This window comes from Trichomycterus rosablanca, chromosome 10 (genome assembly GCF_030014385.1).
Source record: "Trichomycterus rosablanca isolate fTriRos1 chromosome 10, fTriRos1.hap1, whole genome shotgun sequence".
Taxonomy (NCBI): Eukaryota; Metazoa; Chordata; class Actinopteri; order Siluriformes; family Trichomycteridae; genus Trichomycterus; species Trichomycterus rosablanca.
In genome coordinates, this window is record NC_085997.1 from 3,567,820 (window position 1) to 3,585,670 (window position 17,851).

The following is a 17,851-nucleotide window of genomic DNA, read 5'->3' on the forward strand; positions in this document are numbered from 1 at the left end:
GAGTGGAACCTGTCCTGGAAAACCGCTGTATGACCTTGGCCACCATGCTGTAGCTCAGTTTCAGGGTGTTAGCAATCTTCTTATAGCCCAGGCCATCTTTGTGGAGAGCAACAATTCTATTTCTCACATCCTCAGAGAGTTCTATGCCATGAGGTGCCATGTTAAATATCCAGTGGCCAGTATGAGAGAATTGTACCCAAAACACCAAATTTAACAGCCCTGCTCCCCATTTACACCTGGGATCTTGAAACATGACACCAGGGAGGGACAACGACACATTTGGGCACAATTTGGACATGTTCACTGTGGGGTGTACTCACTTATGTTGCCAGCTATTTAGACATTAATGGCTGTGTGTTGAGTTATTTTCAGAAGACAGTAAATCTACACTGCTATACAAGCTGTACACTGACTACTCTAAGTTATATCCAAGTTTCATGTCTATAGTGTTGTCCCATAAAAAGATATAATGAAATATTTGCAGAAATGTGAGGGGTGTACTCACTTTTGTGATACACTGTATATATATATAGCTCAGCGGTTAAGATACTGGAATATTGATCGGTAGGTTACTAGTTTGAGTCCCACTACTTGACCCTGATTAACACTCTTAACCCTTAAAATTAGAGCTTAAAACTTGAGCTGCGTTGGATAAAAACGTCCACTAAATATAATAAATGTATAAATTTTGAAATAAGTGAGTCATAGCCTAGTCTCCTAGGTTCTGCATCATCACTCAAAAGGACGTTTCCTCTGTTTTGGTCATTACAGACATAAATGGTTCCGGATTTCATTGTTTAAGCTGGTTTAGTCTTACCACAGCGCCGGGGAAAGCAGGGGGTGTAGAGAAAATACTATTCACTATTCCCTAATACCCCCTAATTACTTCTGGCTAATTGTGCAATTGGGCAGCCTGGGGAGAGGAGTCCAGTAAGCACCTGGGGTGGTCAGTCATCAACCCATAGGCTGAACCTCCCACTGTAGAGTCAGTCAGGTTTATTCTCAGTATTGTTTCTAAACGTTCTTGTCAGCAGCCTGAAAAAGGAAAGTCCCGGAAGGTCCCGAGTCGCCCGACACCGATCGAGTTGGATTTAAAATGATGTTTTCACCAACTAGTGAGGTTCTGACTCTGGAACTTTACACAACTGTGGATTAAAATATGATATAGTGTTAAGCCTGAGGTAGAAAAGACTTGAGTATAAGCAGAGCTACCAACCTGGCCCAGCACTCACCAGGCACAATAGGCTGTGTCTGTGGGAGGGATGTTAGATAGGGTTTCTCTTGCTGTAATGGAGGAACGCGTATGACTCCACACATATCACTTCACACATATCAAACAGTCCAGGTCCTATTGGATACCCCTTTTTGTTAAAAGAAAGTTAAAAGAAAAAGCATAAATGTGAGTGGGATGATGTAAAATAGCCAGGGTTCGAATCTCAGCGGTGCTATGGGCCAATCAGGTGTCTACCCAGGTGTGATTGTGTCTAGCTGTTAGTAGGTGCGCTTGTCAGTGTGCGGGTCTCATGCCCAGATAAGGAGGAGAAATGAATAAGGAGGGATTTGGGAGGAAAGGCAACCGGAAATTAACCTCTGATACATTGCAGTGACGTAGTGAGGTGATGGGACTATGACATTTTTAGAGATCTGTGTGTGTGTGGTGTGTGTGTGGTGTGTGTGTGTGTGTGTGTGTGTGTGTGTGTGTGTGTGGGCGTGTGATGAACAGAAAAAGCAAGAGAAAAGTGAAAAGCAAAGGACTGGGGTAAAGCGGAGACCCCCCGAGGTTTCCATTAACCTCTGCACGAAAAGAGCAGACGATTAAGGAAACACACACACACACACACACACACACACACACACATGGGTTGATGTGGTGCAGCAACGCAGCATGAATGAAGCTCCAGGGCAACAGATCCGGGGTGCAGGGGTGTCGATGTGCCGGGTGTATTCGGAGCTCGCTGCTCGTTACCCCCCTTTGTATCCCCCCCCTTCAGTTCTATTTCCCCTCTTTTATTCTGCGTCTGATGTTGACAGAAGGTCCTGGGTTTGATTCCCATATTCTGTGTGGAGTTTGCATGTTCTCTAAAGGTCCATGTGGGTTTCCTCCGGGTGCTCCGGTTTCCTCCTACAAATCCAAAGACATGCAGTCAGGTTAATTGAGGCTAGTATATCGCCCCTAGGTACGAGTGTGTGTTTTTGCCCTGTGATGGACTGGCAGCATGGACTGGAGGTACTGTGATCAGAAGGTTGCTGGTTCAAGCCCCAACCCTAAATGTTTGAACTGCTCGGTGGGTAGCACTGTCACCTCACAGCGAGAAGGTCCTGGGTTTGATTCCCATATTCTGTGTGGAGTTTGCATGTTCTTCCCAGGTCCATGTGGGTTTCCTCCGGGTGCTCCGGATTCCTCCCACAACTCCAAAGACATGCACTCAGTTAAAGTGAGGGTACCAAATTGTCCTAAATGTGTGTGTGTGTGTGTGTGTGTGTGTGTGTTTGCCCTGTGATGGACTGCCGGTACTGGAGGTACTGTGATCAGAAGGTTGCTGGTTCAAGCCCCAACCCTAAATGTTTGGACCGTAAACGAGCACGGTGGCATGGTGGGTAGCACTGTCACCTCACAATGAGAAGGTTCTGGGTTTGATTCCTATACTCTGTGTGAAGTTTGCATGTTCTCCCCGTGTCTATGTGGGTTTCCTCTCTCAGTCCAAACGACATGCAGTCATGTTAATTAGACATAGAGTTTGGTATGTTCTCTTGAGTCAGGTCAGAGTGTATTTTCCTCAGGAACGCCCAACTCCCATCGTGTCTTGTGTGTAGTGTGGTGGTGCCAGACGCACTGCAACCCCGGTCACAAAAGGCAGTAATTAAAACAAATAGTGGTAGCCTAGTGGATAAGGTACTGGACTAGTAATCAGAAGGTCACTGGTTCAAGCCTGACCCCTGCCAGGTTGCTGATGTTGGGCCCTTGAGCAAGGCCCCTAACCCTCAATTGCTCAGACTGTATACTGTAGATTCCCAGTGCGCCCGAATCTGCCTGGTAAAGCTGGTAAAACCCGAATCGGGACTCCAACTTGCCGTCCTTGGGCGCACCTGAAATGCCTGACTGTGGTTTAAATGCCAGTCTCGTTGCGCTCCCTGTGTTTTTGAGCTAATTATAGGCTGGCAGGGAGATGCCAGGCTGGCGAGGTGCAGTAATATACGGGTCTGAGATGTAGCCGGTGATTGCAGTTCTGCGCTGACGGACAGACGGGCGCAGGAAATCCCCCATGCTTAATGCTCACCTGTCTTCAAACACACTTCAGCTGGGCTGTGAATGCACGCCAAGCCAAACAGGATGTGCTTTCTGTGTGTGTGTGTGTGTGTGTGTGTGTGTGTGTGTGTGTCATGCTTCAGACCACGGGGAACTTCGTCCCTCTTTTGAAAAGAAATCGGGGCTTTGAAGATCGTCGTGCCACGGCAGTGCCGCGTATCTGGCCGGTTGTTTTCAGATTTGGGCTCGTCTGATTATGCGGGTGAACCTCAGGCTGGGCTGGATTGCGAATGGAGTCCGTTAACACCCTGAACAAACACTCGGAGCAAACAGACTTATCAGGGAGGATTAATCCTGCAGGACAAACACTCCGCCGTGGCCTTGATGGGCGCTACGGATCGTAGAAGGAGATTAGCGTGAATAACTTTATCTTTAGGGTTATTTACACAGCGGGATTAATTACGCCGAGATTGAGAGGAGAAGCAAGCCAGGAAACTGAATGTCAAGTGTAAAGGTTTTACTGCTAAAAAGTTTCTATTTGTTTAAATAAAACTAAACAAGGAAGTATTGAGATTAAATAATGACTGTTTTTAAATACTCAGATTGATAGGGCTGATTTTTTGTGAAGGATCAACTTTACTCCTATGAAGGGTGAACTGGTCAGTAATTTGTTCTTCTTTCTATTACAAGTGTGGTGAGTCAGAGTCACAGTACCAGTTTGAACGTTAAGAGCCATGCTCAGGGGCCCATAGGTGGCATCTTGTCAGTGGTGGGGCTTTACCTGACTATCTTAACAGCTTGCCCATTTACTTTGAAGCAGCCGAAGAAAACCCAGTTGGACTCAGGAGATGGAAAGAAGGACGGAAGGAAGAAATTGACAGACAGACAGACAGACAGACAGACAGACAGACAGACAGAAAGAAAGAAAGAAAGGGAGGGAGGAAAGAAGGAATTGACAAAAAGACAAAGAAAGGAAGGAATTGACAGACAGAAGATAGACAGACAGATGGAAAGAAGAGAAAAAAAAAGAAAGAAAAGATGGAGGAAGCGAGGAATTGACAGACAGACAGACAGACAGACAGAAAGAAAGAAAGAAAGAAAGAAAGAAAGAAAGAAAGAAAGAAAGAAAGAAAGAAAGAAAGAATTGACAAAAAGAAAGAAAGAAAGAAAGAAAGAAAGAAAGAAAGAAAGAAAGAAAGAAAGAAAGAAAGAAAGAATTGACAAAAAGAAAGAAAGGAGGGAGAAGGGGAGAAAAGTTAAGAAAAAAATGGACAGACAGACAGACAGACAGAAAGAAAGACAGTTTATTCCTTTTTTCTCCTTTTAATTGTTTTTTAAACACAGGTCGTTGTATAGCATCACGTCGAGCTGAAGTAAACTCTGTGCAGACGGGGAGCTATTCGGCCTGATTTATGCCCTCTCGTTATGCACTTTTCAGATCGACGGCTGCGGTTTAGGGCCGTTCGTACGTGTGTGCACGCGACAGTGTTTTTCTGAGCCAGCCAGGTGGCGACGGCTCTAACGCTAGGCCTGGCGACACGGCATCATGAAATGTCCGTCTTGATTCATTTCTGTTTGATAGATTTTGTCTACGTGTTTAACTTCTTAAATGTAGAAAGAAAGGGAGGAAAGAAGGAACTGACAGACAGACTTGGGTCCTAAATGTCGAGTGTGGAGATTTTACTGCTAAAACGTTTCTTTTCTATATAACAAGGAAGTAGTAACAATAAATACTGAGTGCTTTTTCAATTCTCGCATTTGGCAGCTCCTATGAAGGGTGAATTGGTCAATAATTTGTTCTTCTTTCTATTACGATTGTGGTAGGAGTCACAGTAGGCCTGGCACCAACCCGAAACAACCACCAGTCCAACACACATCATGACACGCTCACCCCTTCTTAAATGTTCCACGTTTGTGATGTTTTCAGCCTGATGTCTTCTAATCCCTAAAAAACCCTAAAAAAAAAAAAAAAAACTAAAAAATGTATTACTTGTGGACCTTTTGTTATGCTGCTAGGGGTCTTTTTATCATAAAATAAGGTGTTGATTCCTCATAACTGTCCACTTTTACAACTCAAACTTCTAGATTTCTAGCATATCGTGTCTAAGAAAACTGTTGTATATACCTGGAGCAGCTTGTTTGTTTACTTTTATCCTTCTTTTATGCAGTATTATTTTGTTCATAAAATAAAAGGTACATCTTATAGCTTTGATATTTACTGTACAATACAGAAAAAGACCAAATATATTATATACAGTATATACGGTATATATATATATATACATAATATTTATTTTAATCTGCTCTTTTTCATGACAGAAATGTATTTATTGATTTATTTATATGTGAAACTACTTATGTATTTATTTATTTTTTATTTATGCCATTTTCCATCAGATATACCAATACACAATTATCTGATTTAGCCTTTTCATTTCATCCACTCACTTAAAAACCATTAGCATGTTCGGTTAGACCTTTGACTCTCCGCTAGAAGACGTTAGCAGAAACAAACCAAATCTCGTTGGCTTTCTGGCTCGGACTCGACGTTTCAGTACAGTCCACTTCTTCTCGACAGGCCTGAACGCATGAACGCATGAGGACAAACCCAAAAGTTTCATTTCAGCCTGATGTTGCCGTTCCAAAGCCAGATCTGACGTGTTTTGGATCTTCTGCTTGTCGGAACACTTAATTAAAACCAATATTTATTTCCTGGATAATTGTTTGAGATTGTGTTGGAAAAAAACAGAAGTAAAGCATAATACTGTACCATTAGTTCCATTCCTGGTAGTAGGTGTAGTGTTGTTGGGTTTAAATGTCTTACTTCTTCGACTGTAAACATACTTCTGGCCATTCTGACCCAGTGCACCCCCGCCCCCCATATTTTAGCAGATCCTCAACACACTTAGACTGTGTTCCATGCACGCCCCTGACAATCGTAGGTAAACTTTTCACCCTGACGCCACATTATCTTCTCACACACGCTCACGTCTGCCACCGTTGCCCTCCAGCGAGGTCCTGCGGTATTAGATTTCTGATCATACGTGATGCCAGCCTGAGTGAGTAACTGCAAAGATATTTCTATCCATCCGAGTCGGTGTCAGACGCGGGACAGAGTCAGGTCAGGGTCTCTGATCCTCCACGTCTCTCCATTATTCATCCGTTAGCTTCGCGGGCCCTCTGTGGGTGAAGCTGGGGCGGATAGGGTGACGTTGCTCTGGCGTTGAACCCTTCGGAAAAGCGACGGCGCTCGGATACGCTCGCACCTGAGATGTCGAGGGATCTGACGTACATCTGATATAGAGCCCGGGAGGAAACCGGTTACGTGTCTTTACCGTAAGACAGGGCGGGGTGAGGGTAACACAGGAAGGACGCGGTATAGCCTGGCAGGATGGCCAGCAGCAATAATTAAAAAAAAAAACAAGATAAAAAAATATTTTAAAATATATAAAAAGATATTTAAAAGATATTTATTTGCAAAAACAAATAGATATTATTAAAATACAATAATATATATTATTAAAATAAAATATATTATTAAAATAAAATAATATATTATTAAGATAAAATAGCTGAGACGCCAATAAATGCCATGCTTACAGAGGCATACTCCTGCTCCGTGTTGTCCATGTGATCTGCAACAAATGTCTTTAAATCTGGGGTGTCTTTCTTACCCATGGACGTGTAAAGCTCACTCGACTGTGGACAGGATCACCCGTGTTCCAGTAGCTTTTTTGTTTGTGATTTCTAGATGAGAGGGTGAGAGCTAGCAGCCAGACTAACCGTATTATATAGGTACAGAGAAGTCACCAAAGAAGGTCGGAGATTGTGCCAAACTGATCGTTTTCTTTACTGGATGTATCTCACCAGGCTTATGGAGGCCTATCAAGCTACTGCTCTGGAAATGTAAAGATTACCTGAGAAGCCTAGGCTTGAAAATGGATCATGGATGCATGTGATCGTCTTGAACTGGTCTTGGTTACTTTTCCATCCCATACATCAAGGGTTGGATTTAGCCGAGGCATGAATGAACCAGTTCTTTCATCTTCTTGGTGGAAAGTTCTAAAGGGGGTAAAAGGTTTGTGAAAGTGGGAAGCGTTTCCTCCTCGATTGCTTAGATCTGCGTGTCCCATCAGCCTGGGGTTAAGACTCTACAATCAATAGCCTGATTATTGAAGAGATGCCAAAGTGTGGGAACTGTTAAGGCCGAGCTGTAGCGACGTGCAACTTCAGAGCACCCAAGTGCTTCTGGACTTCGTCTCGTTCGAGCTTTGGTCTGAGGCTAAACAATTTCAGCATGGTTTGGGATTTATTTGACAGGTTCGGTCGAGCTGTAGCGGAGTTTGTGTGTACGGCACCCAGGCTTGTGTGTTTTTCTTTTTCCAGAGAGTCGGTGTCGAGTGTGCTCTGGCTTTCATGAAGCTCATGAATCAAAGACTGTAGAGAAGCTTGATCAGAGACGGTTTAATTTAAGACAGACCTTTAAAACTAGGCATGGCTTGGAATACTGAAATACCATAAGTATGTAGACACCATTTCTAACTGCTGAGTTCTAGATGAGAAGGGGGGGGACCTCATACCAATGCCCATGGTTGTTGAATAGGGCGTTCAACAAGCTTCTGGTGAGGCGTCCACAATCTACCTAGGGTATATTATCAATATCATCAACTTTAAAAGACTCCTTTGTGTTTTTTAAGCATGAATGAGATAAGATAGACTTTATTGTCATTGTAGTTATATGACAAAACAAAGACCAGCAGCAATAATAAAATTAATAAAAAAAAATATTTAAAAATATATTTGCAAAAAATATGTATTAAAATAAAATAATATACAGTATGATTTTATATATATATATATATATATATACAGTATATATATATTATTAAAATAATATTCAATAATATATATTATTAAAATAAAATTATATATATTATTAAAATATTAAATAATATATATTATTAAAATATTAAATAATAAATATTATTAAAATAATATTAAATAATAAATATTATTAAAATAATATTAAACAATATATATTATTAATATAATATACATAAATATATATATTATTTTGCAACAAAATATAAGCTAAAATGATTTAATAATAATAATTATTGCACAAGTTGTATTGATTTTATGTACAGAGTTAAAAGTGACAAGTGCATTTAATAGCAGCTTGGGGAGGGCGGGGTTCAAGACACTTTGCTTTGCCGTTCTCAGGGTGTCTGTGTGGGGGCAGGAGGTGTAATGGAGGCTACAACTCTGTGGAAGTTACTCCTGTATCTTCTGCCCGATGGGAGGGGGACAAACAGTCTGTGACCTGTGTGGGTTGAGCCTTAAAAATGAGTTCTGCTCAAACAAGCTTTATAAATAGATTCCCGGTCTTAATGTTACTGTAAATTACTCCAATAAGCTGAGTCGAGGATATTTTTCACCCAAAAGAGGCCAAAAGTCAACGCAGTGGTGGGTTCATGCAAGCAAAACGAATCCCTATGAGCATATTTAACCTGAACAGCGATGGCAACCCGGTCATGTTCCCTCTCGTCGTCTTCCTGTTTTTTATCTCCGCCGATCCGTCAGAAGCTCGGCGAAGGCAGACGTCTGGAGTGTTTTATAGCCGCATTTGAAGTCGGCGTATGAAAGAGGGAGGCCGCTATCTGTGTCGTCGGTCTCCCTGGTATGTCTTTCGGCTTGGACGAGGCAGCTGACCTCGGGTGCTGAAAAGAGCAAACCGTGTTATGAGAACAGGCGTACAAGGTCTCGTATTTTCCTCCCCGGCTTCAGTGCACCTTCGCTTAGGGTCTTTTCTTACTGTTTTATTTATTTATTCTCTCCCTTTGCTCCCAATTTAGCCTAGTTAATTCGTTTCCTGCTGTGAGGCCAGTGTTGCACATGGAGAGTCACACACTGATCTCCACTTTTGTACAGGTGACTCCGGCTACTAACCAGGGTCCTTACACATAGTCAAAGACCCCACCCAGCAGACTTGTGCCTGCTACCGGGTGGCTGCACAACCCGTAGCAGAGCTAAAAAAGGATCTACAAGTTTCTGGAACTGTACTGAGGTACTACCATCGTGTACCTCAAGTCTCTCCTAGGTCTTCAACTGGGATCCTGTCCACCTGGTAGTGACCACTCGTACCTATAGCTTCCTGTCCTCTCAAAACAGCTCATAAGGGCTTAGTGTTTTCTACCCAGGGTGTGCTGGACTCTTCACAGAGCAGTGGACCTGCTCTAAAGAGACAAGTGATCCCTATTTAAAGACTGCACTGATATCACTGGGTATCCCAGCAAGGAAATCAGGTTCTAAAAACTACCTGAGGTAAAGAAAGTACCTGGTTTAACTGCTTTTTTCTGCCTATAGAAGACCAACAGGCGTCACAGATCCTGCCATGCACATCGTGGTAAGTGGTGGTTCATTGGTTAAGCTTTGGGTTATCAGTGGGAAGGTTGAGGGTTTGCATCCCTATTTCGGCAAGCTGCCACTCTCAAGCTTGAGAGCAAGGCCCTTAACCCAGTCAGCTCCAGTTGTGCCGTATGATGACACCAAAGGGTGGACAGGCTGTGTCCCAAATGGTTTTCTACACCCTAGTTGTGCCTCACGGTTCTTCACATCACGGATATCTGGTTTGCAACATGCACTGGCACTGCCAACATACTGTTTGGAGTCAGGACTGAGCCCATACAGCATGAACTCTTGGTTTGAGACTTGAATCATTAAAAAAAATAAGGCTAGGCTAATGTTTTACCTCCGCTTTCGACTTTGAAGTCAAAACAGTTTTTTGTTTTTTTTTATGTATAGTGTGTTGTCTGACCTTGCCTTGTTGAACGTAGCCCCCCTTTTTATCAGGAGCACTTTTTTCAAGCACACCTATCCACTTACTAATCCCGCTCTGAATAATTGATCGGTCCGGTATCTTAACCCACTCCGTTGGCAGCCGGTCCTGAAGCCGTTGCCCAGGAGGCACTCCATCCGCCGCGCTCTCCACTCAAGGACTCTTAACATCCTTCCCTCAAAAGTAAGTATGAAACGCAAAGACGCACCCCTTCGCCCCCCCCAGGTCTGGTTCTTTCAGATCGGCCGTGCACAATGCCCCGTTTGAAAGGAAAAAAAAGGGAAAAGAAGAGGCCGGCGGTGTCAGAGAGTTGCCTGTTTGCTGACGGAACGGCTAAAAAGAACCACCTCATAAATCAAAACGGATGAGAATGGGGCATTGTCTTACTGAGAGCCCGGCCACTTGTCCTTCTCAACACCCTCTCCTTTTAAAATCCCTCTATTCCCTTTGCTCAGGGCGGCAAAAAATAAGAGGATAAGAGGATGGGTGGAGGTTGTCAGGGTCCCCTGCTTTAATACCCCCCCCCCCCCCCCATTTCTTTTAAAGGGGGGGGTTTAACCTTTCACCCAACATTAAAACTCCTGGCTTGGTATTCCACCTCTCTAAAGCCTTGTTCTCATGGACACGATTAACAGTGACGTGTACCTCAAAAATGAGTCTAAGGGTGTGTTCGAAAACCTAGTGAGCTGCCTTGTTGTCTTACTGTGTACATAGGCAGCTGACTTAGTAGAGAGGATTCTAATAAGTTAGTGACTTAAAAGGCAGGTTATTCGAACGCACTACTCAGATAGCGATTCCATCGGGTTTAGCATTTCGCGTTTAGCATTTAGCATCTCGCCATTAAAACCAATAAACTGAGGTAGCACAGCACGCTAACGTCAATAACATCTCCCTTCATGTACCAATAACGGTTAAATTTCCTGACAAGCCCGAACTTGCAAATAAAAACACTCGGTACAAGTTTATACAAGTTAAAAATCAGTAATATTTTATTTACGTTTGAAAAATAACTCCATTCGTTTCTCCGCCCCGTCAGCCATGAATGCTGGGATTGTCTTGATCACTAAGGCAGCGTTCGATGCTCACTCGTTCTTGAGCCAAAATAACATTGAAATAATAAGATGCCTTAGAAGTGAGGATTTTAAGGCATCTAGGATTTCGAACAGCCTCCTTCTCGGGAGCGCGCACAGGATGACGTAAAATGCTGCCTATGTAGAGAGCACACTAGCTTTTCGAACACACCCTAAGTACACACATCAGTCCAGAGATGAAGAGATTTGATTGGTTAGTTCGCCTCGAGGGTGCCAAAACGAAACCGCCGGCGCTTATATTCTTCCTGTTTAGCCTCGTTGTCAAACCCACACACACATGAACAGAACTGTTCTTCTGTACGTCTGATACTGACGAACGGATTTGATCTGCTACCCTCAAACCACAAACTTACAAGTGGAACAGTAGTCGTGCAGCAAGTTCACATTTCCTGTACACGTCTTCTAAACCTATCAATCGACGTGCTCCCCCCCAAACCACTTTAAAACCTCGTCCGCATTATCAGTCTTTTAAATATTTACAGCTCATGTTACGTTATATATATACAGTATATATACTGTATATACAGTATATATATACCTACACATTATACCTATATATGTTATACTCATATATTTTTGCATGCTATACGTACACTTTATACCTATATATGTTATACCTATATATTTATACATGTTATATTTATACACTATACCTATATATTTATACATGTTATTTCCATAGATTTATACATGTTATACCAATGTTATACCTACATATTTATGCATTGCATAGCTAAACATGTTATACCTATATATTTACATGTTATACCTAAATATTTATGCATGTTGTACCTGTATATTTATACATTATACGTATATATTTATGCACGCTATACCTATACATGTTATACCTATAAATTTATGAATGCTATATCTATATATTTATACATGCTATACCTATATGTTATACCTGTATGTGTATGCATGCAAACGTATATATGATTTACCTATATATTTATGCATTGCATATCTACAGGGGTTGGACAAAATAACTGAAACACCTGGTTTTAGACCACAATAATTTATTAGTATGGTGTAGGGCCTCCTTTTGCGGCCAATGCAGCGTCAATTCGTCTTGGAAATGACATATACAAGTCCTGCACAGTGGTCAGAGGGATTTTAAGCCATTCTTCTTGCAGGATAGTGGCCAGGTCACTACGTGATGCTGGTGGAGGAAAACGTTTCCTGACTCGCTTCTCCAAAACACCCCAAAGTGGCTCAATAATATTTAGATCTGGTGACTGTGCAGGCCATGGGAGATGTTCAACTTCACTTTCATGTTCATCAAACCAATCTTTCACCAGTCTTGCTGTGTGTATTGGTGCATTGTCATCCTGATACACGGCACCGCCATTGGATGCACATGGTCCTCCAGAATGGTTCGGTAGTCCTTGGCAGTGACGCGCCCATCTAGCACAAGTATTGGGCCAAGGGAATGCCATGATATGGCAGCCCAAACCATCACTGATCCACCCCCATGCTTCACTCTGGGCATGCAACAGTCTGGGTGGTACGCTTCTTTGGGGCTTCTCCACACCGTAACTCTCCCGGATGTGGGGAAAACAGTAAAGGTGGACTCATCAGAGAACAATACATGTTTCACATTGTCCACAGCCCAAGATTTGCGCTCCTTGCACCATTGAAACCGACGTTTGGCATTGGCACGAGTGACCAAAGGTTTGGCTATAGCAGCCCGGCCGTGTATATTGACCCTGTGGAGCTCCCGACGGACAGTTCTGGTGGAAACAGGAGAGTTGAGGTGCACATTTAATTCTGCCGTGATTTGGGCAGCCGTGGTTTTATGTTTTTTGGATACAATCCGGGTTAGCACCCGAACATCCCTTTCAGACAGCTTCCTCTTGCGTCCACAGTTAATCCTGTTGGATGTGGTTTGTCCTTCTTGGTGGTATGCTGACATTACCCTGGATACCATGGCTCTTGATACATCACAAAGACTTGCTGTCTTGGTCACAGATGCGCCAGCAAGACGTGCACCAACAATTTGTCCTCTTTTGAACTCTGGTATGTCACCCATAATGTTGTGTGCATTGCAATATTTTGAGCAAAACTGTGCTCTTACCCTGCTAATTGAACCTTCACACTCTGCTCTTACTGGTGCAATGTGCAATTAATGAAGATTGGCCACCAGACTGGTCCAATTTAGCCATGAAACCTACCACACTAAAATGACAGGTGTTTCAGTTATTTTGTCCAACCCCTGTATATATGTTATAATATATTTTTGCATGCTATACCTATACATGTCATACCTATATATTAATAGTATACATGTTATACCTATATATTTATGCATTGCATACCTATATATGTTATACTCATATATTTTTGCATGCTATACTTATGTTATACCTATATATTTATACACGTTATTGCTATATATTTATGCATTGCATATCTATATATGTTATACTCATATATTTTGCATGCTATACCTATACATTTACAGTATACATGTTATACATATATATATATATTTATGTTATATCTATATATTTGTTATACCTACATATTTATACGTTATACCTACATATTTATACGTTATACCTTTATATTTATATGTTATACCTACATATTTATACGTTAAACCTTTATGTTTATACGTTAAACCTATATATTTATACGTTAAACCAAATATTTATACGTTAAACCTATATATTAATGCATTGCATACCTATATATGTTATACCTATATATTTTATCACATGTGCACCAAGTTGACATTGACCAGTCAGAAGCAAGCACAGAAACCTTCAAATTTTTTGTCTGTGACAGACTGGAAAATGTGGTTATAAATAGCGTCGTGGTCATTAGGAAGCTGGTGGACCACACGATGCGTCGTAGCGTATACCGGCACCGGGCTCATCTGTTTACCGGCCTATTAATGATTATCTGACCGTCTGTTTACTCTCCTCTTTAATCTCCTACGAGACAGCGGGGATCATGAATCTTTTCCATATTATCATAATTGGATCAGCGACGGACAGGCTGCTTATTTTAAAGAGCCCGTGTACTTCTGTCTGCCAGCGGATTCCATTAAACACCTCACCTCACCTCACGCTACCTCCGGCGGGTCTTCATTTATGGACTGACGCATTACAATTAGCATTAAAGCGCAGAATGGTTTAGTGTGTATGGACAATGTTTGGCTAAACTGCACTGCAAGATTTGCACAATCCTGACGACCTTGAATCCCTTTCAGCATAAGGTGACAATTTGGCTTTTTGTTAATCAGACCTTGACAGAGAGACAAGTGTTCCATGTAATTATTTTATTTTCTTTCTTTCTTTTTTTTATTTTTTATTCTTACCAAAATAAATGATGTTTATTTTTAGGCATATTCTCATCGTAAATCCCATAATAAACACACTTCATATTAAAAAAAAAATATATATATATATATATATAATAAATAATAATAATTATAATAATAAATAATATTACATTTTAAAAATTATTTATGTATTTAAATTAAATTATTTCATATTTAAAATTATATAATAATAATAATATAAATTTATAATAAATAAATAAAAAATGTCACTTGCTCAGACATGTTTGCTCTATTTAAATAGACACCTTTCAAATAAATAAGATTCTTTTTTATGCTCTAATCATTTAGACTAGGAGGTAAAACACTTATCCTCTTATCTGAATCATTAAAAACACCAAGGCTGTCCTGATTTCTTTCTGTTTTTGTACCTTTTGCTAAAAGCTCGAGGCTCTAATGATCAGATCCGAGCTGATAAGCGGTTGCGCAAACAGCCGGCCGTTTACAAAGAGATCGCTGAGGGAGATAAACAGCCACTGAAGTGGAGAAAGCAGATACCACTTGCGTATTGTTTGCGACCTCTCGAAGCGGCGTGTAGTGTTGCTTTCGCGGGGTGTAAACACGCAACGCGAAGGATTACAACGGACGCCGACAGGTCCTGTGACAATGAGGCTGTAACTCGGCCTTGGTGCTGAGAACAACGGGCCAGATACCTTTAAAACAACAAGTCTTATCTCCTATTTGTGTGTGTGTGTGTGGGGGGCAGTGGTAGCTCAGCTGTTAAGGTAAAGGTCTAGTAATCGATCTCTGGTTCAAGCCTTAGTACTTGCCACTGTTGGGCTCTTGAGTAAGGCCCTTAACCCTTATTGTTTAAATTGTACATGGTCACAATTGTAAGTGTGTGTGTGTGTGTGTGTGTGTGTGTGTGTGAGTAGGGCAGTTGTAGCTCAGCTGTTAAGGTAAAGGACTAGTAGTAAATCTCTGGTTCAAGCCTTAGTACTCAGTACTATTGGGCTCTTGAGCAAGGTCCTTAACCTGCATTGTTTGGTTTACACATGGTCACAATTGTAAGTGTGTGTGTGTGTGTGTAGGGCAGTGGTAGTTCAGCAGACTCTAGCCTTGAGCAAGGCCCTTAATGTTCATTGTTTGGTTTGCACATGGTCACAGTTGTGTGTGTGTGTGTGTGTGTGTTTGTGGTTGGACGACTGCAATCCTCATATAAACATATGTCCATGCAGACGCCCGACCGGCTGATAGCACCACTGTGATTCGAACCCCGGATCCCCAGATCTAAGCAGTAGTGAGCTAGCATACTCTATCGCTGCACCACCCATGTCTGAAGTAATTAAAGGCTAAAAATCCTGGACTGTAATTAGAAGGACCGTCTACATACTTTTGGCCAACGTCCCAATTCAGGACTGTTTCGGATGTAGAAATCTAGAAATCTAGAGTGCACTTGTTTAATTTTACACGCTGGAGCTACGATACGAGCTACGAGTTTGTTCTTATCGCCGTTATAATCCACTCTTCCCGATTCCGCAACCCGACCCCGGCTGGCACCTCGTTCCTGTTTCCTTTTCTCTCAAATGTGCCTTGATTATACGTCCTCGCGTAACGTATCCCTCTCACCCAGCCAGGCGCTCCGTGCGACGGATTTCTTTACTTAAACAAAGCCGATTAGCTTTCATCCAAAATGTAAACGATTATGAAAGAGCTGCTAGCTGCGGGAGGCAGCTTTTGTTTTGTTTTTAAGTGGTTAAAATGAAGTAGATTTTAACCTTCATAGCTGCTGTGTTTGCATTAGAATCGTATAAATACAATTGGTAGCTGTGTTAAATATATTTGGACACCTGACTATGAGCCTGCTTCCTCCATCCTAATCTTTGTCCATTTCTATCCACAGAGACCTGATGCCCAAAACCCTGGACGGTCAGATCACCATGGAGAAAACGCCCAGCTACTTCGTGACCCGCGAGGCTCCGGCCCGGATTCACTCCATGTCTCGTTCCACCAAGCTGATCGTCGTGGTGAGGGATCCGGTCACGCGGGCCATCTCGGACTACACGCAGACCCTGTCCAAAAAGCCTGACATTCCCTCATTCGAAAGCCTGACCTTTAAAAACAGGACTACGGGTCTCATCGATACCTCATGGAGCGCTATACAGATCGGAATTTACGCCAAGCACCTGGATAACTGGCTGCAGTTCTTCCCCATGAAACAGATCCTGTTCGTGAGCGGCGAGCGGCTGATCAGCGACCCGGCCGGAGAGCTCGGGAGGGTTCAGGACTTTCTGGGGCTGAAGAGGATCATCACAGACAAACATTTCTATTTTAACCAGACCAAGGGCTTCCCGTGCTTGAAGAAGGCAGAGGGAAGCAGCAAGCCTCACTGTTTGGGTAAAACCAAAGGGCGAACGCATCCCAACATCCACCCCGAGGTGGTGCAGCGGCTTCGAGACTTTTACAGACCCTTTAATATGAAGTTCTACCAGATGACGGGACACAATTTCGGTTGGGATTAAAAACGGGACACGACTGCTTCGGAAACTATTTTTTTGTCCGTATTTCTAAAGAAGAAAGACGTGATAATTGCTATATATGTGTGTAAATGTACAGAAATCTATTTTATAATAATTTATTTTTAATTTTTAAGCAAATAATTCACTAAGCTGCCTAACCGTATTAGTACAGAGCATCCGGCCCACGTTCTCTCTCGTTTCCCCCCAACATTCCTACTTTTCTATTTCAATTTTACGGACGTCACTTTCACTTCACGACGGCCGGATCGATAGACCTAACCGCGACTCCTTTATTCATTATTAGAGAATCATTCATACCTCTCACTAGCAGCGCGGGCATTAAATCGATCGTGTCGTGGCCGACACATGGCGCGAGGCGATATGTTGACATGCTAATCGCATCGCATCACATCGCGTTTGTACCGATCAATCGGATCTCTCAGGTCCCGCCGTGTCCCCGGGTGAAGGAGGCGAATCGTATGGGGTCGGAGCACGGGTGCTTTGCCGTCTGCAGGCAGGAAGAGGTGCGATCAGGATGAAGTGCAGTACCTAAAATTTGATCATAGAAATATTTCTCTCAAAACAGATGTTTGTTAAAGTGCCTCTGAACTGAACTGGTCATTCAGACTGGTAACGATAAACTATGTACAATAATAACAAGTATACTATGTTCAAAAAATAAAAATCTGTTTATTATTGTTTATAAAATCAGGACTTTTGTCTATTTATGACTATGCACAGTTTAAACCTTCTATATAAACAATTTCTGCAGCATCCCAAACCACATAAAACTCTATTACAACAAATATGTCAAATTACTGCACTGCAAATAGTGTTAGTTAGATGCTGTGTGAGATTTTAGCAATG

At 42.2% G+C, this 17,851-nt stretch overlaps 1 protein-coding gene across 1 annotated transcript in view; it reads left to right on the forward strand.

Annotated features, from left to right (window-relative positions):
• The window catches only part of LOC134321175 (heparan sulfate glucosamine 3-O-sulfotransferase 3B1-like), a 30,091-nt gene extending 12,440 nt beyond the window's left edge, over positions 1-17,651 (forward strand). The window contains exon 2 of the mRNA XM_063002775.1: positions 16,369-17,651. Within this exon, the coding sequence (XP_062858845.1) occupies positions 16,369-16,987 (619 nt within the window). The 3' untranslated portion in view covers positions 16,988-17,651. The remainder of the gene's footprint in view (positions 1-16,368) is intronic.
• Positions 17,652-17,851: the final 200 nt, after the last annotated feature.